Below are 25,710 nucleotides of genomic sequence, written 5' to 3'. Positions count from 1 at the left end.
CATCCTTAGATCTCTAATTCTACTTCTCCCCTTTCAAAACAACAGCCAACACCGCCCCCCTCCCCTCACATCCCTTCCCTAAATTGTATAGTATTCTGAATGTGAGCACGCAATTGTTTTATTTAAGTCCAATAGAATTAAACAGATTTCACTGGAAAGAAGTATATAGGTTTATATCTTTGTCAAAAAGGTGCCATTGATTTCACACCCATTTCTACTGCTGGACTGTAATCATTTGTTCTCTCTGCCTTTCCTCCTCTCCCCTCAATCTTAAATTCACTCAGCTCCAGAACAGACCACCTTGGAATCCATTTGGCTTTTTCTCATTTCTTATCTATCTGCTTTTATTGTCATTTGAGTGGGGAACAGTCATTTTCAGTGTTATAATCACTTTGCTGAAACTTATTTCTGACCTAGTTGGGATGGAATAAGAAGTTGGGGCAGTTAAAGAATCATTCCCAGTTGGTTAATGTGTGTCACTGAGGCCTTGGAGCCCACAATATTAATTGAAGCAATGCCTTACTCTGGATCAGAATTCAACAGGGAAACAGCAATAGGAAGGAGGAAGAGAAATGACTCCAGCCGAGCATAATGGAGACTCATTAGCTAAACAGCAAGCAAGTGTTGGCTAATTCCTAGCATGCTGTAACACATGAAGGTTTTGCAATTGATAATAACCTGGTATACTGCTTCTCTCATATGGCCTGCCAGTTTTGCTCAGCCATCCGAAGTCTGAGGCGCCTTTCAAACTAGAGAGATTTTCAAGGTAATTCGGGCATTAGACAAGCTCTGGAGCCACCCTCTCCTTTTATAGTTCTGGAGGATTTGTTATGTTCTTTTTTTTTCCTTTTTAATTTTTTTTTATTTTTGGTCTGGTCATTCGGGTTTTTTCCATCATGGTTGCAGCTTCTGTGCAAAACTGTATTGAAGTTAGGGAGTGGTTGTTGGTCTGGCCTTAGTTACTTCACAAGTAGGTGCTAGGGCCCTTTCAGAGACACAGGCTGGCAAGGCTCAAGGTAAATGACTCTAGGCCAGAGAGCCCGCCATCACTTTATTTCCCCTAGTTTCCTTTAGTCTGGGACATGAATGGTGGGAAGAGGATGGACAACTGCCCCCTTTCTAGAAGTCTCAACAGACCAGATCAACTGAATTGGGTGGTTCCTTTCCAATTTATTCTCCTCCTGCCCCCAGCCACATTTTCCTAGTCCTTTGCTTCTTGGAGATCAAACCTTCCTGGTAGCACAAACATGTTGCCCTAACAAAACAGCAATCCTTTTCCACCCATCTCCTTCAAAGGGCTTAGGCTGACTTAGCACAGGACCATGCGGCAGAGTGACATTTTTTCCAGAGAACTTTTTTTTAAAAAAGCTTTTAGTCTTGAATGTGGCTGGAACTTGAAGCATGAAAAATATTTCCTGCTCCAGTTCATGGTTTTATTCCCAAAGATTGCTTGTCTGTGATTCTTTGTCTCTCTCCCCACTCCCCAAGTTTTCTTTATATATATATATGTATTTTAGAAGATTTTTTTTTTTTCTTCTCCCTTTCCTAGGAAAACACCTCCCAGATTTGTTGTATGCCTTCTCTGCCTCTCTTCTCAACACTTACGGTCTCTGGGAGGAGCATTACGCAATCTAGCCAGTTACACAAACATAGGTTATTTCATAACTTGTTTTCATCAGCTGGGCCCCTCTTTATTAAAACACACACACATAAAAGGCAACAAAAACAAAAAGCCAGAACTTTTCCAAGGTTGACTATTTCTCAGATAACCTGGGATAATAAATCAAGGGCACTAGAATTCTGTTTTTCTATCAAGGAATACTAGAATCACTCTCCTACCCTTCTCCTCCTCCCCTTCAGCCTCCCCAGCCCATTCTTGCACGCACACACACAATATTCTCTGGGAGTGAACTTTACCAACAGTACCAGGCTGGGACATTCCTAAGTTCAAACAACTTTACCAGAAATGACTGAGATTCCCAAGACATCTCCAGCCGTACTTCTTGAGTGCCCCCTAGGGGGCACTCTTAAGAATGTCCCCAGAATTATCTTCCTTAGAATCCCAAGCTTTAACTTGACTTTTAGTCTTCTTGTGGTCTGGTTTTTAGAGGGAGAGAAATACCAATATGCTTAATCTGTCTTTAATTGGGAAACTGTTTTCTCTTTGAACTGTATCTCCTAATGAAAAAGGTATTCATTAGTTTGAATGCACCTGGTTGGAGCAGAGATGGTTTTCTCTTTGGGGTTACCAAAATGCATAGGGGTGCTAGTATTCATTTTCCTTGGTTACTCTCCTAATGACACTTAAATAGGAACATAGAAATTTCCCCCCATGAATTTAATGGTGGAGGTGCAGTGTTTGTACTTTGATCAGAAAGATGTTATAAATCAGGATCTGATAACAATGTTGTCGAAGGGATTGGGGCTGTTCCTGTTGATTCTTGGTGGCAATCAGCTTTACTTTTATCAATATAAATAGATGTTTTGGTTCCCCCCCTCCCGCTCCTCTCAGAAGATAAATGTAACTGTCTAGAAATGGATGAGTGAGGCTTCGGGTCTCCAGACTGAAATCTTAAATTATTTTGCATTACTTGACTTCCCTCCTGTTGAACACCATCTTACTGGTATAAAACGCTTCTCGACGTGGCAGATCAGAGCTTTGACTTCCTGATGTGGTTGCCGGAGTAGCCCCTTTGGGGAGGCCGTACCCTTAATCCTCTGCTGCCGTCTTGTTTCATGCAACATGGATGATCTCCATGGGATGGTGTGGGGGGAGTGCAGGAGAAGGGGAGCAGTAGTCAATTCTTAGCCTCTGAGGGTGGATTTTGTCTTTGATTATGGTTTCCCACCTTTGGAAGCTGGTGAAGAAGGAGAATGCTCAAGGTATAACAGACAGTCTGTTGTCAAAAACGAACTACGGCCAGAAAAATGATAGACCAAAGCAGTAGTAACATTGTAGAGATAAATGTATATTCTCTTTAGGAGATAGCCTCTTCTAGTGGAAAGGGCTCTAGGTTTGGGGTCAGAGGAACTTGGGTTCAAATCCCAGCTTTATCACTTAATACATGTGTACCCTTGGCCACATTTAATTTCTCTGGGTCTCAGTTTCCTGGTTTGTTAAAATGTGGGGGTTGGACTAATTGACCTCTAAGATCCTGTTCAACTCTAAGTCAACCAACCTACTTTAAAAGGCAGTGCTCATTTGCATGTGTACATGCTAATTCTAGTGGAATGTTAGCTCCTGAAGGGTAGGTACTGTATGTTATTTATCTCTGTTTTGCCCCTTATCCCTACCTCCCTGCCCCTGGCACGGGACTTGGACATAGATGGTACCTAACAAATGCTTGTCTTGATAATCTTGCCACATATATTTTGTATGTGATGGCAGTAACCATCCATTCGGTAACCCTGTTCTGGTTTGACTAAGTGGCAATTTTAATTTGTTGGGTTTGGAGAGAAAAAATACAGTATACAGATTTTCTTGGTCCTCCCTGCTGTTTGCCAGACCTACATACAACGTGGCAGGATTTGCCACTGTGCTCAAAAAAGAAGAAAAGATGGATATTTGTCAGTTAAAAATGGAACTGTTTTAGGATCGGTGAGACAGAGTGGATGCCTAGTTAATGCTTGTTGATTTGATTTGAGTAGAGAACATAGTCTCAGCTCTGCCCTAGCCCAAGCTCAGTGCCTTCTCTAAATGATAGGGAGTTCAATCACTCAATACTAGGCTTTGTTTTTAGAAAGACCTCTATCCAAAGCGTCTTCCTGTGGTTTTCTTTTTACAGAATCTTTGAGAAGAAGGAACCCTGAATATGCACGTCATCACAACGATCATTAACTTACTCAAAAACTCTTCTCAGTGGTTCCAAGGTTTAGGCCTAATATTAGGATCCTCTTTCCTTTTTTTAAACATCAAATAATTTCTTATTCTCCTCAAATGGTGATAGAAAAATGGAATATAATGGAAAGAATATGAGTGTGATTTGGGGCAAGTTTCCCTCACTTTGTTTCTTCATATGTCAAATGAAGGAGTTGAACTGGATGATTTTTAAGCTACCTGACAACTCTTAAGTCAATGATTCTATGATTTTTCATTCTGATAGCTATGTATAGAATTAACTTGCCACTAAATATGTCACCCAGAATTCCTCAGGTTTTTTTTTTTTTTTTCATTTTTCTTGCTTTGTTAAAAATAAAGTCCCAGGAAAAAGTTCTGGATAAATCTAGACTTAAGCGTTTTCTAATTACCTTTCTTTCCCTCAACTGGCAAATTACCCAGAGCAGGTGGACAAAATTCTATCCATTCATCCCTGACAGAATAAAAGATGCTTGAGGACAGAGACTATTTTATTTTTGTCTCTGGGTCCCAGGAAGAAGTAACTCACAAATTCTTGTATCCAAGAAGGAGGCAAAGACCTAGATTCAAATCCTGATTCTGCAGTTTGCTATTATTTGTGTGACCTTGAGCAAATTAGTTCACTTTTCTAAGCCTCAGTTTCTTGATCTGTATAATGAAGGGATTGGACTAGATGTGCCTTATCTCTTCCAACATCCAGATTCATGCTTTTATAATTTTAAATGATCGTAGATTTAAAAATTTTTTTCCCATGACTTTCCAAGATGGCTAAGAATACAAAGGAAATCAATTATATTGCAATAGAAAATATTTAAAGTCCACATCTTTCAATTTTAGAAATTTCAGAGGGAAGATTGGAATAGCTTTTCCTAAGATCAGAGGGTTTGCTTGTTAATTTAAGTAGGATAATGTAGTTCAATTTTATTTAATATAAATTTAATAAAGTACCTGCACTGTACTAGGTAACTGGGATTCAAAGACAAAAATGATACAATCTCTGTCTCAAGAAGCTTATGTTCCATTGAGAAGAGATTGGTATGAGACAAAATATAATTCCCTGTGAGATAAATGGAAGTTCTTCAGATAGGTGAAAATCCAATGTAGGATTGAGATATAGGGTAGGACATTCCAATCATTTAATCAATAAGCCTTTATTAAATAACTTATATGCCAGGTATTGTGCTAAATGCTGGGGACTCAGAGAAAAAAAAATCAAATAGTACCTGTCCTCAAGTAGCTTTTATTCTGTCAGAGATGAATGGACAGAATTTCATCTACCTATTATGTATAATTTATCAGTTGAGGGAAAGAAAGATAATTAGAAAACATTTGGGTCTAGATTTACCCAGAACTTGTTCAAGGACGTTTTTTTTTTTTAACAAAGCAAGGAAAATGAAAAGATATCTGAGGAATTCATCCTTATCCTTCAGAACTGTATACATAAAATGTATACCTGACCTCATTCATTTTCCATGAAGATAGAAGTTTGTTCTGACCACCTTAGGAAGCTGGAGAAGGACCCATGGGAGAGGAAACGCAATACCCAACTCTGTAACATCAGGAGGAGACTGGGAGCTTTGCTAAGAAAACACTCGGGGACATTATGGCATTAGTGGGAAGAAGTCTGTTCCTCACTCAGATTTATATCCTGGCTCTGCTACTTACTACCTGTGTGACTTAAGCAAATCTATATCTTAGGGTCTCAGTGTTCTCATGTATAAAAAGGAAGGAGTTGGACTAAATGATCTCTAGAAGTCATTTAGCTCCAAATTTATATGGTTTCTGACTTTTTTTTCCCTTTTTTTTTTTTCTTGGTAGGGGAGGGGAGGTGTGTGTTGGCAGTCTGATGAAACCTATGGACTCCTCAGAGCAATGTTTTAAGTGCATAAAATTAAGTACATATGAGTACAAAGGAAATCAATTATATTAAAGTACAGATTTTTTTTAAAAGACTCCACAACCCCAATTTCAGAATCCTATTTGAAAGAATGCCATTCCAATTACGAAATGTCAAAAAATGGGGTTGGAACAAGACCGGCTGCCTTGGATTTCCATCTCTGGTGCCATTTTTGACCAGCTCTGGTGACTTTTCTGAAATAGGTCATTTGTTTATTTCAAATATGATATCAAATTCTAATCCTTTGTCAATACTTTAATAAGATGTTAAAGGCATTCACTGTTTAAAGCAAACTCAGAATTTGGAATTAAAATGATTACTGAGATACTGAATTCCAGATCTTAGAATCCCTCAGGCTCCCTATTGGGAAGGAACTCAGAAGTCCAATCCATAGCTGATCAGGAGTCCAAGCAGTCATTCAGCTTCTTCTTAAAGGCTTTTTAGTCACCTGGAAGCACACTGGAAGACAGCTGTAGTTGTTAGGAAGTTCTTTCAGACTGGACAAATCTAAACTCTTTCACATGACAGTCCTTCCTTCAGATAGTTAGAGATATAGCTATCAGGTCTGCCTGCCTTCCTTTGGTTGTGGTGGGGGAAAAGGGGGAGAGGGAGAGAGAGAGAGAGAGAGAGAGAGAGACAGACAGACAGAGAAAAGAAACAGAGAGAAAGAGGGACAAAGAGGGCTGGGGGTGGGGAGACTGAGAGAGAGAGCTACAAGCATCCATGGTAGTAAGTAGTGTGTGTTCTCAGAAACGTAGCTTTCCTCAAGGCTCAGACTTGCTCTTCATCTTTTGGACTGCAGTGACCTGTCTGGTTGCTTCACTGTACATCCTCAGGTGCTGACAATAGGCCCAGTGATGTCATTTCCATACACGGGTTGGGTGGAGGTGGAGGTGGGTCTGAGCCCAGTTTTTCAGCCAACACCCTGCCAGGATGTCTTTTGGATACTGGTCTATTCAGGAGTTTTAGTAAGGCCTCTAGAGCCTGAAGATGAAACAGCAGGAATGAGTCTTTTGACCAATGAATGCTTTAATTTCCTCCATTTGGTCTGAAGTCTTAAGAAACTTAGGTAAAGGAACCAGGACAACATGGCTTTTGGGGTACACAAAAGCTTGTTTTTTCTTTCTTTATTTCTTGCTTATTTCTGAGGATATGGTTTCTCCAAAACTTCACAGGACCTCAATAGGTACTCCCTTATGTTTTTCTGAGACTTCTACCCCCTGGAAGCTGCCAGGGTATCCCAGGGGGTATGTTGCCTTGTGTACAGCATTCACACAGTGCCCAAAACATAGTAGGTACTTAATATGTTTATTGACTGACTGTTGCAAATGATTTAATCTTTGAGCTGGAAAATGACACATGTCTGGGCACAAATAGCACACCAGAGTTCCCTGGCACCCCCAGGTCTGTCCAAAGGAGGATCTCCACAGGGTCGAAGGCATCCCCAGAAACCAGTTCAACTGAAATCAGCTCAATTCAACAAACATTTATTAAGTGCCTCTGATATGCCGGGCATTGTGCTAACCACTGAGGGTAGAAAGACAAAATTAAGATCCTTCTGCATTTCCTTCTGCATTTATAGTTGCAGCACTTAGAACATGCTCTCGTCAGTTCCACTATTCTACTCAATCAGGTTCCTTTCCCATTATAGCATTTCCCGTTAGTGTAGCACAGTGCCTTAGCACATAGAAGGAATTTAATAAATGCTTTTTACAAATGTTGATTGTGAAGGACCAGGAGCCTTCCTTAAGTGTTCTGTTTTGGGGATGTATGATTTATTCTCAGTGTGACATTATTGACCTAATTCAAGGGTCATGTTTGCACAGAGGGATGCCAGGATCATTTCAGGGACCACAAACTGCCAATCTCACCACTTCTCTCCTGCATCATCGTAATTTCCTGAATAATGCTTTCAGAGCTGGGACATGGCACATCTGCCAGACCTAATTTAGACTTTTGTGTGTCTCCCAGAAAGGCTCCTCAGAGACAAAAGCATTCTTTATCAGGGCCCCAGGCCCCTCTGGGAATGGGACATGGCTTTTCTTGCAGTTCTGTGCCAGGATGTTATCCAGATGGATTTACCTCCTGTCTGAAACAAGGTGTACAAGCATTTCAGAGGCCCTCATTACCTACAACCTTGTTTTTACTGCTGGCTTGTTTTGTCTAGACAGGACCAATTGCTGTAAGGAATCTGGCGAACAAGATCTCTGGAATACATTTAGTAGACCTGCTGTCTACAAAGCAAACTAAAGTGCCAGCAGCAAGTTTAGCCAAGCTTTTCTTGGGGGCCTTTTGCCTTTAGTCTCTGTTGTCCAACCTCTGTTTTTTTCCAGTAGTTCAGTGTATGGACCTGGGAGTTCCCTTCATAAGAAAGTGGAGTACACTTTGCATTCCTCAAAACTTATTGTTCCCCTGAGTTCAAGAGGGCTCAGATCAAATTATAGAACCACTTATCTCCAGAGAGCTCCAAACTAAGATTTCCGTGCTCACTGAGGATCCCAAGAACATTCAGTTACAAGCAGGGAAATAGAATGTAAATTTGGGGCATTTCCTTCAAAAGGAGAAAGAGAAAGCAGTTTTCCCAAGAGTTGTTTGCTTTGTGACATAAGAACACAAATGACTACTGATGCAATTTTGGGCAAGTCTCCTCTGAACCTCAGTTTCTTAATCTTCTGTAAATTGAAAGGGTAGGAGGAAATGACCTCTGGGGTTCCTTTCAGCTCCTATGGGCATAAGAAGGATAGAACTGTGGGTGCTCTAAGTTAAACATAATCACACACATATCCATAGACTCACTCACTTATTCCCCCCAAACATGACGTCTTCCCACTGGCTTAGCTGTTCTCTCAGTGGAGCATAATATGCACTTGGCTTTCTGCCCTTTCTTTTCCTTCTTTCCAGGCAGATCCCTTCCAGATTCAGCTTGTGTCATCCCCTACATGTAGTCCTTCTTGATTTCCTCAGTGATAGGAGTCCTCTGACTCCAAAGCCATTGCTCTTTCCTCTAAATCATATCAGTTATCTTCACTAAGGCAGGATTTAGACCCTTGTCTTCCTGAGTTCAGCATCCCTGTGTCTGCTATGTCACTAGCTGCCCCAAGGTTAGCACTCTTTAAGTCTTATAGCTCCTTGTTTTAAAATGAAAACATTCTGTCCCCACTTGCCATCTCCAAGATCTCCATTTCCACTGAAGGAACCCAAGAAGAGTTGATGGATGATTTTTAGGGCTCTATGAGAGGAGCTGTAGTGGTAGGTGATTCTGTTACCTCTGGCCATATCAGAAATGTGCTCTCTCTCTCTCTCTCTTCTCTTTCTGCGCGCTCTCTCTCTCTCTCTCTCTCTCTCTCTCTCTCTCTCTCTCTCTCTCTCTCTCTCTCTCTCTCTCTCCTCTCTCTTTCTCTCGGTGTCTGTCTCTCTCTGTCTCTCCCTGTGTCTGTGTCTCTCTCTGTGTGTGTGCCTGTCTCTATCTCTCTCTCAAGGATGCCATGATCACCAGTGAATTATTGAGTCCTGACATGGGTCATCTAGCTAAAAGAACAGATATTTCCAAGTTGTGGTCTGTCTCAATCCAACCCAGGAAAGCTATGGAGATCTTTGGAAGGGTCAGGCTAGCTGCCAGAGTAAGCTGATATAATGACAGAGCAGGATGTCGGATTGTGGGTGTGTTATATTCTGTTTATCCCCCAGGTGAATTGGTTAATCAATGAGCATTTATTATGTACTTATTATATTCAAGGCAGTGTGTTGTATATGGAGGAGACACTGGCAAAGATGAAATAATTTCTTCCTTCTTCAAGCTTAATTCTATTGTTAGAGATTCTATAGGTTAGAAATACACAGACATTTTGGTGAAAACCCTAGGAGTGTGTGGTTTTCTGGTTATTCTTCATCTCTAAAGGCTAGAAACTTCGGGACTCTGGACCTCTGCTATCTCACTAGAAGATACAGGGTTCCATGAGACGACTTCTAAGACCACTTCTGGTTCTAAATTCTATGGTACTGTAATTTCTCCTTTTACAGCTGTATCTCTGAAGGTTATTGACTTTTTCCTGTAATTGGGAGCTATATTGTTTCCCTTATTTTTAAAATAGATTTCTTCATAAAGTATACTACACACACACAAAAAAAAACTTTACAATGTGATATGGCAGGGGTAGGATAGAGACAAAAAGTACTCTTCCAAACATTCTGAAATAATGAATTTGTACTTTTTTTCAGAGTCCCCAGGAAATTTTCTAAGACTGTAAATTGCTCATTTGTATCAGTAGAAAGATTTTCCCACACTGAGAGTTTCCTACACTAAAGAAATCACAGATTTGAATTTTTTATTGTCGACTGCATTTCTTGGAGGATGAGATAGGAGACAAAGAGCATTTTATACCTATGAAGTCTCTCAGGAAAAAGACTCTCCCAAATAACCCCTAGGAGGATGGAGAGATAGATGGATGCATGGATAGATTGGATGGATGAAAAGAAGGATACATATACTCTGGTAGAGCAGAGTAGTATGGAGGCTGAAATGGAAAGAGCTGCTGTTTGCATCCTTAGGGGCCCCAGGCCCCTCTCCTGCAAAGCTAATCGGTCTGTTCTGAAGGCTTCTCTTATTGATCATTGGCCACAGAGTCCCTGCACCTGGGGGAGTGATTGACAGCTGTGAATCCCAAGACTGAACACCCAGGCAGGAGGCCCTTCTGCTGAATACCACGACAGCTTGCATGGGTGAGGTGCAGAGAGTGCCTGGTTGTGTGCATACTGATGGGCTGCTGCATCTATTTTAAAAGTCAGCTTTGGATGTGTTGACAGCCTTATTTCTCTGTCACATTCCTATAGTTGGGCTGCAGGCTGGGATGGAAAGACTCGTGCCCAGGAAGGATTCCTTTGCGTCATGGGTGCAGCAGACTTTGTCTGAGGCCCCTGGGTCAGTCCCTCTTTGGTCTGGCCGCCTCCCGGCTGTTTCCTCTTGCTACCTTTGCTCAGATTAGCTTCTCATCTCTATTCATTGTGATGTCTCTCTTTTTTCTTTCCCTCAGAAATTCCGGGTAGATATGCCAGGATCTGGCAGTGCCTTCATCCCCACCATCAATGCCATTACCACTAGTCAGGACCTCCAGTGGATGGTGCAGCCCACAGTCATCACCTCCATGTCGAATCCGTACACCCGCTCCCACCCCTACAGCCCACTGCCGGGCTTAGCCTCCGTGCCAGGACACATGACGCTGGCCAGGCCTGGGGTCATCAAAACCATCGGCACCACTGTGGGCAGGAGGAGGAGAGATGAGCAGGTAAGGCTCGGGACCTACCCCGCCAGGGCACGTGGGAGATATGGCAGGGCAGGCATTTCTCTGCAGAGCTGGAGAAGGGGGTGGCGAGGGGCGCACCTTACTGGCAAGGTCTTGCCCAGGAGGGAGAATTATAGAATGAAGAAAATTTGGGTTTGAATCCAGCCTCTCACATATATTAGCTGGGATTAGTTAACAAGTTATTTCATTTCAAATCCAGCTGTGCTTTCTTAGTCTGTAAATTGGAGCAAAAACCACAGATTTGGATATTATTGTTATTATTATTATTATTGCATCTTAATTTCTTGGAACATGAGGCAGAAGAGGAGCACTTTATACTTATGAAGTTGTCAGTCATGTCCTTGATAGATTGGAAAGAGCACTAGCTCTGGAGGTGGAGGACTTTGGTTTAAATTCTATTTTTGAGGCATCCTGGATAATCTTCCTGGGCTTTATAATTCTCATTTATAAAATCAAGGGATTAGATTAGATGGCCTCTAGAGTCTTAATATCATACTTGGTGAAGGAGGAGCCCAAACTATTAATTTTACAGTTGGGGAAACTGAGGCTTAAGGAAATTATTTGCTTGCACAAGGTCACCCAGATTGTTGTTGTCTGAGGTGGTATGTGGAGGGCAAAGCTCTGTGGTATCTCCACGCCCCTGGAGGATCCAGGAAATGGTTTCTATTGAGCATTTATGGAGCTCTTATAGAACTTTCAAAGTGTGTGTCAGGAAGTTTTATGAGCTGCTTTCTAAATATCCTTATGAATGGGGTTAGCATCAAGTTTTCCGTGTTGCAAAGGAAAAGGAGGCACAGGTTGGGGGTAACACATTGTTTACTAGGGTCCAGAGTTGGATCTGGTACTGTGACCAGTGGCTGGAAGGGGATTGAGAAGTCATCTAGTCGCAATCCCTGAAATTTTATGGGTCCACTGAGGGGAAGTGACTTGCCTGATGAGACACAGGTAGTGTTAGAATGGAGATTTGATCCTTACCCCCCTGATTTCTCATCCAGTACTTTTTCTACTGTTGAATTTTCTAATAGTAAAATATAATAGAGTTCTGACTATAAAGTTAGAGAATCTAGATTCAAATTTCACATTTGCTATTTACTACCCTTTTGAGTAAGTCATTTAATCTCAAGGGGCCTCAGTTTCCCCATCTGTAAAATGATGCCTTTGGACTAGCTAGTCTCTGAGTTACCTTTTAGCTCTGAAAATATGATATTATGATAAAAGAAAAAATTCTTTTCAATGCAATTAATGCCAGAGGTAGGATTGCATAGGGGATAGTATTAGATTTTGCAATAGGTTTACAATCAAATCCTCCCATTAATTGTATGTGACTAGCCAACTCAGTCTTTCTGAGCTCTAGTTTTCTCATTTCTAAAAGGGGGCTAAAATCAATCTCACAGGGTCGTTGTGAAGACCAAGTAAGAAAATATATAAAAGGAAGTAAGGAAACAAGCATTTATTAAGTGCCTACTATGTGCTAGTCCAGGGCCATCTCTAGTCATATCGACCTATATCTGGCCACTGGATGCAGATGGCTCTGGAGGGGAAAGTGAGGCAGGTGACTTTGCAAAGCCCTCCCTCACTTAAATGCAATTCATTTATATATCATGACATCACCTCCCTGATGTCATGGTCCTCTTTAAGAACAAAGGACAAATAACAGCTATGTGCTAGGTACTGGACTAAATGCTTTACAAATATCTTTTTTGATGCTTAGGAGAAGGTAGGTGCTGTTATGATACCCATATTAAAGTTGAGGAAACTGAGGCAGAAAGCCAGTGACACACAGCTCATAAGTGTCAGGTCTTTTTGACTCCAGGCCCCGTGCTCTATTTACTGTGATAATTAGTTGCTCCCAAAATGCTTTGCCAACTTTAAAGCAGTATACAACTATGAGGGAATATTCTTTTCTAACAAATATTTCTTAAGCATTGATAATGTGTTATTGATGCTAGATGCTAGAGATATGAAGACAAAAATGAAATGGTGGCTATGCTCAGGAAGCTTATATTCTTTGAGGGAAATATAACATTTTTATTGTTTTGGAATTCCAATCTTAACTCCAAACCCAGAACTCTATCTGCTCAGCCACCTAAAATAATATATACCTGAATAAGTAACTGCAAATTAATTAGGAGGGAGAGGGAGATGGAGGAAGAGAGAAAGAAGGAGAGGGAGAGAGAAGGAGAGAGAAAGGCAGACAGAAACAGAGAGAAGGAGGGAGGAAAGAGAGAGGAGGGAGAGGGAAGGAGAGAGGGAGACAGATGAAAGGAGAGAGAAGCGTATCCATACAAGAGGTGATATCTAAGCTAAACCCTGAAGAAAGAAAGAGATCCTGTAAGACAGAAATGAAGATTCCTTCCAGGCACAGGACCAGCAGGCCAGGGCAGTCATCCACCCCTGGCTCACCAGTCCAGCTTCTTGAGATGCCCACTCTATTTGTCCTCTTAGACGAGGAGCAGCTTTAGGTCCTTTTTTATCCTGAGCAGTTTATGAATATGTCCTTTCATTGAAAGAGGAATAGTGTTCACCTGGCCATTATCATTGATAGTTTCAGTATTCTTTGGAGTGAGTTATTTATAGTTTCAGTATTCTTTGGAGTGAGTTATTGATAGTTTCAGTATTCTTTGGAGTTATAGAGCTTGTTCCTCCTAAGAGACCAGCATTTTCCTGGGGCAGCATATATGTATCTCAGCAAGTTATGGAGAAAGCAGCTAGACAATTTATATTTTAATATATTTAACATCTACTGGTCATCCTGCCATCTAGGGGAGGGGGTGGGGGAGTAAGAGGTGAAAAATTGGAACAAGAGGTTTGGCAATTGTTAATGCTGTAAAGTTACCCATGCATATATCCTGTAAATAAAAGGCTATTAAATAAAAAAGAAAGAAAGAAAGAAAGAAAGCAGCTAGACAGTGCAGTGATAAGAATGCAAGGAATCAGTAAGGTGAATTTTCCTGAATTCACATCTGGCCTCAGACACTTACTAGCTGTGTTAAGTCACTTAACCCTGTTTATCTCAGTTTCCTCGTTGGTAAAATGAGCTGGAAAAGGAAATGGCCAATTACTCTAGTATCTTTGCAAAGTAGATCCCCAAAGACACATTTTAGAATGGACATTCCTAAAAGGGTAATTGGGATGGTCAAGGATCTCAAGATTAGGCTTTATGAAGACTTGTTTGAAAAAACTGACAGGGATTGAGGGAGAAGGTGAGAAGAACTTGACTGAGGTGTGGTACTTGGTACATGATAGCTGTGTTTGTAGTGGGGAGCAAAATCATAGACTTGTTGGCCCAGAAACTGGAAGCAAAGAGGAGAAATTCTAGTGAAGGAAGTATTAATTTAGTGGAATAATTTTTTTAAATAAAATGAAGGGGTTGGAAGATTACAGAAATACAGAAAATCTAAGCTCAAAAGGATCTAAGGCCACAAAGTACAATCTGAACAAGGATCCCTGCCTACCACATCCCTAAGAAGTTTTCATCCAAGACTTTGATTAAGACCCTTCATTTTATTTTAAAAAATTATTGATGTTTTTTAAGAAACACTAGTCATTTTCCAATATACCTTCTCACATTGAACTGTCTCTTGTAACAAAGGGGAACAGATAGCAAAAAGTGGCAGTGTATGTACCTTTTTGTATGTATAATCCACCAACTCTACTGAAAGGGCTTGTATTCTCTAGGACTAAGAATCAGCCCTTTCATTTTACTAATGAAGTATCCTGGAGCGAGAGGGAAGAGACAGAGACACAGAGAGACGGACAGAAAGATACATAGGCAGACATAGAAACACAGAGATTGAAACAGAAAGAGAAACACAGACAAAGATAAACACACCAAGACAGAGAGACAGGGGAAAAACGAGAGATTAAGTCATTTACTTAATGTTACACAAAACTGATTAGTGGCAAACTTGGGAATGATCTGAATCCAGATCTACCACATAGACTGCTAATCTTCTATATCAAACTGTGAATATCTGCAGGTCCTCCCGGAAGTGGCTGTATGACAGGAGCTTCTCTTTGTGCTGCTTTGCTACTGTTCCTTCTCCAAGAAGCTAAAATTTCTTTATTATTAAGTAGGGTCAAATGTTGTGCTGGAACTGAGAGACTTCAGGCAGAGCTGGAAAACCCCCAAAGCCCAAAAGGGAAAGAAAAAGGGAAGATGGAAGTCATTCCATGAGAATGACGTCAGGGGAGCCCTCAACTAATCTGGAACACTGTCTATTGTAGTGATTAACCACTGTGCAAGTCAGACAGGGCAGCTAATATTAATCAGACTTCATTCACTAAGTGCCCTGATGTTTCCAATGAAGTCTCTTGTAATTGAGCCATCCTTCAGGGTCAGCAGTCATAATAATGTCTCCTATTAATGTGCTTTTCTCCATGAACCTCAAAAGATTTTACAGCCGTTGGTGAGCCGGACTCTCCCAGGACATAAATGACCCCAGGGGTGAGTCAGGCACCCTGGGAGAGGCATTGACTCTTTGGGGCTGCAAGGAACCACGGCGGGAAGATGCTGAATGGCATTCTCTTCCTCTCTATGAGTGATGTCTAACTCACACTAATACCCCAGGACAATCTGGCTGGAGGCTTTTATTTGTTTGTGAGAGGAAGGAAAGGAACAAGAGACATTTTCTGATGATCCATCATGAACTTGGAACTCAGAACCATCATTTTTCAAGAAGAACAGAAATATCATTGAACTGGTAGGCAGGAGACCTGGGCTGTGGTCCCAGATCTGTCCTAACTAAGTGGTGACATTGGACAATTCTCCTCACTTATTGGAGCCTCAGTTTCCTCATCTGTAAAGTGAAAGGATTGTCTTCTTTCATCCAGCAAGAATTTGTTGAGTATTTGGTAGGTTCCAGGTGCCGGAGATACAAAGTCAAAAACTAAGTGTTCAAGGAGCTTGAATGTTAGGTTGTATTAGGTGATCACTTCACAGCTTTGTAATTCTATTTTAGGATCAAAGATTTGGACCAGGAAGGGTTCTAGAGGCCATATCGTCCCAACTCCTCATTTTACAAAAGAGGTTTAGAAAGATTAAATGATTTATTCGGGTTCACCTATATGGTGTTCAGTCTGAAGTAGGATTTGAACCCAGGTTCTCTGGATTTTCCAGAATCCTCTATTTTATCTATTTTTCTGTCCTGTCCTGTCCTGAACTGCCCTATCCTATCCTGTCCTGTTCTGTCCTATCCTGACCTGTCCTGTCCTGTTCTGTCCTGTTCTGTTCTGTTCTGTTCTGTCATGTCCTGTCCTGTCCTATCTTGTCCTGTCCTTTCTTGTACTGTTCTACCCTGTCCTTTCGTATCCTGTTCTACCCTATCCTATTTTATTCTGTCCTGTCCTGTCCCATCCTATCCTATATTATCCTGTCCTGTTCCGTCCTGTCCTGTCTTGTCCTATCTGATGCTAACTTGTCATGTCTGCCCTTTCCCATACTCTTTTTCATTTCCTGCAACTCATAAGGCTTTTTGCCTCAACGAAAATAATTCTTTCACTAGACTCAGTTTCATGAAAGGGGATCTACAGCAAAGGAAATGCAGTTGTATCTTAGAGCTGAGTTTCTCTTTCTCCAAAGCATGACAAACACTTGGAAGAAATGGATAAATAAGCTTCATTATTAAAAGCCCCAGATCCTCATGCTGGCACCATGGGAGGAATATTGACTTTGAAGTCAGAAGACCTGAGTTCAAATTCATTTCTACCATTTATTCCCTTGAATATCTTTCTCTAACTTTCAGTTTATTTGGTTGGGCTAAAGTTCCTTCCAGTTCTCTGGCTAGTGTCCTGTGATCCTATTACCTTGGGGGAGGAACGCTTCAGCAGAAGATGGGCCTAGCACCTGCTTGTGTTCCAAGAGCTTGTCTTCCAGAGGCCTGGGGCTCTGAGGGAAGGGTGCGTGCAGTGTGTGGGTGGGTAGGGCTCTAGTGCTGACACACACGCTCTGTTGATCTCATGTTCCCTGGATACTTCCCATGTTGACAGTTCCCACAACTTGCCATATACCTCCCAAGACTGGGATTTGGGAAGGGGAGGGTGGAGAGCTTGGGAGCAGGCATGGAGACCTCTGGGCCAAACTTTTTCTGGGATCTAGGGATGTGGGGAAGGGAAGAACTGAAATAGTGGTGCAGATGCTACCAATGCTGGACCTACATGGGGCTTGAATTTGAGTATTTCAAGGGTGTATTATGTTGTTCACTAACCCAGATGGCAACTTCTCTCTTACTTAGTAGGTGGTCTTTGACACTTGGTGTGGTAAAAAATTAAAACCTCGTCCTACATCCAGTCTGGTGATGAGCCTTTCTAAGCTTAGCTCGGATGGTGCTCAAATAACACATAAAAGAACATGGTACCTACTCACGATAATAACAATAATAGTAATAATTTGTTTAGGACCAGACCTATGATTTCACTGGTACAGGGAACTCCCAAGAATTCCTACTGCACAACAATACATCCCAACAGTTCTGTAGTTAATGGTCTCAGAAAGGCTCGAGAGTTTGAATGATTTGCTCAGGATCTCATGGTCATTGCTGGCGGTAGGATTTGAACTTGTTTTCCTGCCTCTATCCACAATGTCATGATCCTTTTCTAATCATAATAATCATCATCCATGTGTATGTGTCATATATACATATATGTGTGTGTGTATATGGATATATGTCATCGATATAATATGGATACTTGTGTATCTATGATTTCATTGATGCCATACTCAAAGAAGTAGGCATTTGCAAGAACCCGAAGAGCTGAACAGCTCTGAGTCTCTTTTTTAGGAGTCTTCAGGATAACCCATGTTAGGGTCATGTCTCTATATGACCTGACATCAACACTTTGTGCCTTCTGTACAATACCTAAATGCTGCTACTAAGTTTGTTTCACCTGGTCCCCCCAAAATTCACCATTCTCAAAGAGAACACCAGGTGAAGATCAGCACTGATTATCTTGAAACCGTGGTGATTCCAGCCCAAACTCAAGTGTCAGAGGGGGTATTCTTACTAGGTGATAAGAATTCTATTGTAACTTTGACCCAGTTCCATGCCATCATATGCCATTGTGACAGAATCTCAGAGGTAGAAGGGACTTCAGAGTTCACCCAATCCATCTAGAAAAGCATATATTAGGTGCCTGCTATGGACCAAGCACTGTCCTAAGTGCTGGGAACACAAAGTAAAAAATATTCCTTCCCTCAAGGAGCTTATTTAATCCTCTATTGTAGGGGAGCAATGTCCATTAGTAACCATATGTTGAATAAATACCAAATCTGCTAGGTTGTTTAGAGACAGAGGGTACCAGCAGCTGGATGGATCTGGAAAGACTTCCTGTAGTCAGTAGTGAGTTTGAATCTGCAAGGAAGTGAGGCAAAGATATGGTAGGAGAGCCTTGATAAATATGGAAGATGGTCGGTGTAAAGCATGGAGAAAGGAGATGTAAAGTATTGTGGGAAGAAGAGAAAAAAGAGAAATTTGAACAGAGGACAGTCCTTAGGGGACTAGGTTTTGGAGAACTCTAAAAGTCAGACAGAAGAGTTTTATTTTTAATTCAGTCCTTCCCTTGAGGAAAATTACATTAGCAGCTTCATGGAAGATGGATGGGAGAGAGAAAGGGCAACCATTGAGGGGTTGTTAGAATGATCCAGGTGATGAAGGCTTATATTAAGATGTGGCTATATCCATTGAGAGAGGGGAGAAGAAGAACAAATCTTGTGAAGATAGAATCAACAAGATCTGGTAGCTGATTGGGTATATAGGATAACAGGTTATAGAATAACACTGAGGTTGTGAACCCGAGAGACCAGAAGAATGATGGCTGGGGGAATATTCCACATGGTTGTACCACGTAGGGAAAAAGCCCCAACTGGGAGTTAGACCTGGTTTGAAGATTTGCTCTACACCGATTGTGTCATTTGACTTAACTTGGCCCCAGTGCCTTTGTCTATAAAATAGGGATAATAAGACTTGCCTAATAGGGCTGGAGTGACCTCACATGAGAAGCCCTTTATAGAAAACTTTAAAGTGCTCTATACACAGAGGAGGCAGTGAGGTACAATGGAAAGTCATTTTCCATTGGATGTATGATTTGGAAGTCAGAGGATTTGAACTCATATCCTATGACTTGTTGGCTAAGTGACTGTGAGCAGGTTCCTTTGCTTCTCTGGGTCTCAGTCTTCTCATCTGTACAAAGAAGGGGAGGATTGGATTAGAAAACTAAAGTTCCTTCTATGTACATCTATGAACCTCTGATCTGGTGTATGTAAGACATTATAACTATTATTATTTTATTATCATCATTTTTGTTAGACATTGGAAGTTTATTTGGAGAGGCCTATCATCGGATTGTCTGCTAGGGGATGAATTTTTTTGCTTTAAAATTTTTGCTATTCTGACAGAAGCAAAAGTATAAGTGAAGAGTAGGAGTTGGAGCAGAGCTTAGCCATAGTAAACTTTTAGTCAAAGTTTGTTGTTATTGTTCATTTATTTCAATCATGTCTGACTCTTGGTGATCCCATTTGGTGTTTTCTTGGCAAAGATACTGGAGTAGTTTGTTATTTCCTTCTCCAGCTCATTTTACAAATGAGAAAACTGAGGCAAACAAGTTTAAGTGCCTTGCCAGGTCATGTAGCCAGTAAAGATCTGAGATTGGATTTGAACTTAGGTATCCTGACTCCAGGCCTGGTGCCCTACCCATCACATGATCTGCTGCCCCTGTAGGTAGAGAACCAGAGAGTCAAATCAGAAAGCATCCCCACATCTGAGGAGGCGTCAGTGGACAAGGGATCCTAGGTGCTTCTGGGGGACATTAGTAGTCTCTTCTCTCCTCCTCACACTGTGTGTTTCACTCTTTCTTCACCTTCCTCTGTACCCTCAGAGTGCCTTTATGTGCAGGTAGTGACTTCACATTTTTTCTTAAAGGGGGATGCAGTCTAGTACCATCAGGGCTGGGTTTTTGAGGGTCTCCACCTGAGTGAGGAATTTAAGATCATACACATGGGTCATAGGCTGAGCAGTAGAATGTAAGCTTCTGGTGAAGAGAAGCAAAATTATCTTTCATTCTTCAGTGCCTGCTGCAGTGCTTGGCACATAGCAAAAGCTCATTAAATGTCTGCTAAATTGAATTTGTTGTATGGGATCATCAGGTTTAGTTAGTTGGCTAGGTTCTTTGATGCATTGGTTGATCTTGTTGAAGAGGACCTTGAAATGAAGAATCCAGACAGTTATGGGGACACAGCTTTTTCTATTTTTATTCTCCTTAACTATCTGGGAATTGAGCCTTAAGCCAGATGTTCCATTTAGCAAGGTCACTCAATCAACAGACATTTATGAAGAAACAAATATATGCAAAACACTGTACTGGGTACATTCTGAGAATACAAAGTCAAAACCAATTCCCTGTACACAAGGAGCTTATATTCTTGATAAAATCAACAACAAAAGAGGTATTGAATGCTGTTATGTTTAGATCACAGTCATTTCTATAAATGCTCCTCTTCCCTTCTCCCATCAAACCTTTTGCCATAATGAAGAAAAACAGTTTGAGTGTCTGACAGCATATACATGATTCTGCTTCTGTGGTCCACCCACTTCTTTTTGGAAAGTGGAAGGATGATACATTAGCTGTCTAAGAAGTCAATGGGATGGCTGTCAGAATGGATGCTATCCTACATCCTTTGACTCCAGCTGCTTCCTAGGGGTGGGCAGCAGCCTCACACATCCAGTGCCCAGTAGAGATGATTCAGGCTTTCCCCTTAGAAATCACTGAGTTGTGGCAATATTCCTTGAAAGTAATATCCCCAACAGGGCCTGGCACCTTAGCAGAGCATTTTACTCAGTGAGTATTTGTTGATTAAGATAATACATGCAAAGCAGTTTGTCATCTTTAAAGAAGTATATAAATGTCAGCTATTATTAGTATTACCATTATTATTATTATTATGTTAATGAAAATTTGTTGTTTAGTCATGTCCAACTCTTTATAATCACATTGGCGGGTTTTTTGTTTTTTTTTTGGCAAAGAGACTGAAGTGGTTGGTCATTTCCTTCTCTAGCTCATTTCACAGATGAGGAAACTGAGGCAAGCCAAATTGAGTGACATGCCCAGAATCTTACAGCTAGTAAGTGTCTGAGGTTAGATTTGCCAGCCTGTTGCTCTATCCACTTCATCACCTCAATGCTCTGGGAACATTAATCTGTGTGCAGTAATTGAATCATAGATCTAGTGCCCATTGCCTCTGAGTGATTCCAAACCCAAAGCTCTTTCCCCACTCTTCCACATAGTTTCATTGGAATTGGGTCATTCATTTCCAGGACTTCCTTCCAGTGCCAGTGACAGATCTACTCAGGTGAGGGTCTAAGGAAGATTTAAATGTTGGAAGCGTCACAAGATCCCTTCTGACTGTCCCAATACATAGTCCTGGACCCTACTGGAACTGGGAGAGACTCCTGTTGTTCTTGCTTCTCCAGGAGCTCCAGGGCTGGGTTCCTCATCTGCCAAATGGGGATAATGAATCCAGGGATGACATAGGTGCTGGGAGGGATAATTAGTTAGAGTTTGGAAGAAGCTGCTTTATATAGGTGGGGTCAGGCCAGGCAAGGAGTGGAAATCTTTCCAGTGTGCATTCCCAGCTTTTACTCTTTGTTCTTGGCAAAGAATCAGGGGCTGACATGACAAAATATGTCATCTTGCCACGTCTGGCAAGTCCCAGAGAGACCTCAGAGTGCCTCAGAGAGAACAGACCCCGATCTCTTTGTCAGTATTGGATATCTCCTTCTTCGTGTGTTTTTGCTCACTGAGCCACTCACTCCTAACTATGAAAGAGGCTTGAACCACATCTCAAGTGAGATCTCTCTCCTTTCTGTACCCCAGACTAGCTTCCTTCCTACACAACTTCTATCTCATCCCCAAATTGTATCTGAGCTGGTTTAAAATGTTGCCTTCTGAAAAAAGCAATCTAAAGATTGGCTCAATTCTTACTGTTTGTCTCTTGTCTATTTTCTCCTCTCCTTTCTGTCCACGTATCCAGCTATCTCCTGAAGAAGAGGAGAAGCGAAGAATTCGGAGAGAGCGGAACAAGCTTGCTGCAGCCAAATGCCGCAACCGTCGCCGGGAGCTGACTGAGAAGCTGCAAGCGGTAAGAAACTATGGCTTGGGCTGAAGGGCTCCGGGCTTTGCTCTGACACCGTGCCCTCTCTAGCCTCTGGAATCCCTCAATCCTAAAAGCAGGTGCTGGCAGGGACCTGCCCTAATATGAAAACTTCTGGCCTTCAAGAGCCAGTGTAAGCCTGGTCTGCCACAGTCAGCCCGCTCTCCAGGACTCAGCCCCTCCATTTTTAAACACCGCAGGCATTAGGGACTACCTGTCTCTTAGAGCTCTAGCTTTAAAAAGATATTTTCCCTGAACTCCATAGCCTGGGTTCCATTTTTGACAAAGATGAGTCATATTCTATGACTGTGCACCTTATATTCTTCATGTCCTTTGCTGGCATGAACTTCCTAACCTCACCACACACCATGTCAAATGAGCCTTTCTCTGTGGTCTTGGCTCTTCCATTCTGACCTTGTGAGTCACTCTCTCTGGCTCCTTAATCACCCCAAGCTCTTGGATGTCCGTGACCTTTCCCTCCCTGACCCTTGATCTGACCAGTCTCAGCATCATCCTAGCTAAAGAATCTCTAACTCATCCCCCTAAGTAGAGAGAACAAAAGATCTGCATTGGGTCCAAATCCTTCTAGCCTCGTTCCAAAATGTCTATGGGGAGGAGAGTGCATCTTGGGTCCATCTCTTTTGGTATGAGAGACACCACCTTCTACATGAACAATTCTCTTTTAGTTTGCCAGGAAACAAAGGAAGGGACCAGGCAGTTCCTGGAGTTCAATCCCCTCATTTCATAGATAAGAAAGCCTAGATACAGAGAGTGGAAGCACTTGTTCAGAATTACAGAGGTAAGAAGTGGGAGGATCAGACTGTAAATCCATGTCCAGAGTCCAGATCTAGGATTTCATCTTCCTCCCATAATACCCGGTCTCTTCCTGGAGTCCTTGGGGCCTTTCAATAATGACTGTTTTCCAAGTGAATTCTGTAGTGTTGAATTTACAAGACTAGACAGTGGGGATATTGTCAGAGATTGCATGAGGATACTTTTTTTCTTCAAACTCTTAAGTGATTGGGCAAATCCATGATAATAGATCCACAGAAATGGATAAAAAAGATGGGGAGGGGTGGAAAAAGTGAAGAGATAAGGATGAAAACATAATTTAGGATCATTTGATCGATGCTCCAGAGCTTGAAGATTCAAAAGTCATTGAGTGTAAACCCCAATTTGATAGATGAGGAAACTGAGGCCCACAGGAAGTTATATGGTTTGCCCAAGGTCACATGGGAAGCAGAAGTGATTAGTCTTTATCTTGGTATCTAGACAGTGTTTTTATTGGTGTTTGAAAATTTTCCACTTTGTCTTTCCCCAAACCTAATTCATTGAATTCATAAAAGCATAGATGTAGACCTTAGGCTCCTCTAGGCCAATTTCCTCATGGTTTTACATATAAGAAGACTGAGGGCCAGAGAGATTAGCCACTTGCCCAAAGGTCAAGGTAGTAATTAGCAAAAGTGGGATTTAAACCCTGGTGTCTCTGACTCCTGAGTCCTCCTTGCTTCAATTTGACAAATATTAATTAAACACCTGCTAGGGACTGAGGCTGCAAAGACCAAAACAAAACAGTTTCTGCCCTCAAAAAGTTTATAATCTCCTGATCCTTAGAAAATCCTGTCCCTCCAAAGCCTAGACTAAACCTTTACAAAGTCCCCACGTTTTTCTTTAAGGCCATAACGCCTCGCTCCTCCCTTCCCCTCACAGTTCCCTCGGCCACATCCTCCACAGGAAACCTCTTATAAGCCCATGACGCTTGTCAAGCTCTTGAGGGAGATGGAAACTTTTCTTTTCTCCTGTAACTTTCCTTCACGCCCTGCTTTGTGACTCTTGTCTACTACTCTTCCTTAAATATGAGATTGCATTGGGTAGGAGGGGTGGGGGGCAGCATGTAGAGAGAAGAGTAGATTGATATTTACTCCCTCAGAAATCTCCCAGTATACCTTTATCTGGTTATATGATCTACTTTAAAAAGTGAAGAACAAAAGTTCACCCCCTAAATCTTGAGCTCTATTTTGGTAGAATTGGAGAAGAAATGAAGAGAAAGGAAAGTTATAAGTATTCATATAGTACCTACTATATGCCAGGCACTTGTTAAATGCCTTGCAAATATTATCTCATTTGATCCTCACAACAACCCTGAGAGGTAGACATTATTTCCATTTTACAGTTGAGGAAACTGAGGCAAACAGGTTAAGTGACTTGCCCACAGTCTCTCAGCTAGCAAGTGTCTAAGGCTGACTTTGAACTCGGTCTTCCTGACTCCAGGCTCAGCACTCTATCCGCTGCGCTGCCTAGCTAAGACAACTCATGTACATATTACTGATTCTAGAAGATGAGTTCTGTTTTGGATACATTGGTTTTTAAGTATCAGCTGCCTGAAAGAAAAAGCAAATTTGGGTTTGAGGATAGCAGTTGGGAGGGAGGAATGGAGCATAGAAGGAAAAGGGGAGATTTCCAAGAGATTCTGCATTTTCAGTTCTCATTTTAAATATGCTGAGCTTGCGATGCACATGGGACACTGTGACATATATTGCTGGTATTATCTTGGGAAAATTGATCACCCTCAGTTTCCTCATCAAAAACATGAGAAGATGGGATTGGGGGTCCTATGAGGCTCCTTCCATATCTAAGACATGATTCTATGATCTCACTCAGCATCCCCACATATGGGCAATGAATACTCAGTGACTATTCTAGGAGACAGCATTTTCCAAATACGCTTTTCTGCATGTTGTGTGCTAACCTGGATCCGACTATGGAGACCAGAAGTATCTTATCTTCCAAGTGTTTTAGAATTCTTAACTTTGGGTCCAAGGTGGTGAGCTGGGGTACTGTTATTCATTTATGTGTTTGTTCATTCAACCAAAGGACTTTAATTAAGTACTTACTGTGGGCTAGGCCCTGAGAGAGAAACTAAGCTTAGATGAAACATAGGATCATAAAATAAAGGATAACAGAGGTAGAACACAGAAGAACATAAAGATTATCTAGCCTAATTCTTTATGATGGGAATTTATAATCTAGTAGAATATTAGCTTTGTTAAGTACAAATGCAGAAAATTGGAATACTGACATGACGAGTTCATTTGAAGGTTGCAAACAACATGCTATATAAGGTCTTGGGAGGATGTCATTACCCATGGGGAGAGCAGGGTAACCTCCATGGAGGAAGTGCATTTGAATTGTAGTTTAAAGGATGAGTAAGAATTCAATAGGGAAAGAGGGGAGAGCAAGACATTTTGGGCATCAGGAATAGTGTGTTAGGATGCCTAGAGAGCAGTGGACTTTGTCTTAGGACACAGGGGGAATGTTATGAGACAAAGATGGAAAAGGAAGGTAGAACCAGTAGTATGTGGTCTGTCTTGTTCAGGTCCAGGTTAAATTAGATGTCTTCATGGGGTTTCTTCCAACTTTTTTGTATCCACGTTTGATAGATTTTACATCTGGATCCAGAGAAATTATTAGTGGTAGAGCAGGTAGATGGCACAGTGGATAGAGCACTGGCCTT

The 25,710-nt window shown here is 41.5% G+C and overlaps 1 protein-coding gene across 2 annotated transcripts in view; it reads left to right on the top strand.

The window, feature by feature from the left end:
* Nucleotides 1-25,710, top strand: part of FOSL2 (FOS like 2, AP-1 transcription factor subunit) — a 34,593-nt gene that overhangs the window by 2,850 nt on the left and 6,033 nt on the right. For both annotated transcript variants that reach the window (XM_031951329.1, XM_031951327.1), the window contains exons 2-3: nt 10,784-11,035; nt 22,077-22,184. In XM_031951329.1, coding sequence (XP_031807189.1) covers nt 10,799-11,035; nt 22,077-22,184 — 345 coding nt within the window. In that variant the 5' untranslated portion in view covers nt 10,784-10,798. The remainder of the gene's footprint in view (nt 1-10,783; nt 11,036-22,076; nt 22,185-25,710) is intronic.

This window comes from Sarcophilus harrisii, chromosome 2 (assembly GCF_902635505.1).
Source record: "Sarcophilus harrisii chromosome 2, mSarHar1.11, whole genome shotgun sequence".
Taxonomy (NCBI): domain Eukaryota; kingdom Metazoa; phylum Chordata; class Mammalia; order Dasyuromorphia; family Dasyuridae; genus Sarcophilus; species Sarcophilus harrisii.
Note: the sequence above shows the minus strand (reverse complement) of the source record. Positions and strands in the feature narration are given on the sequence as shown.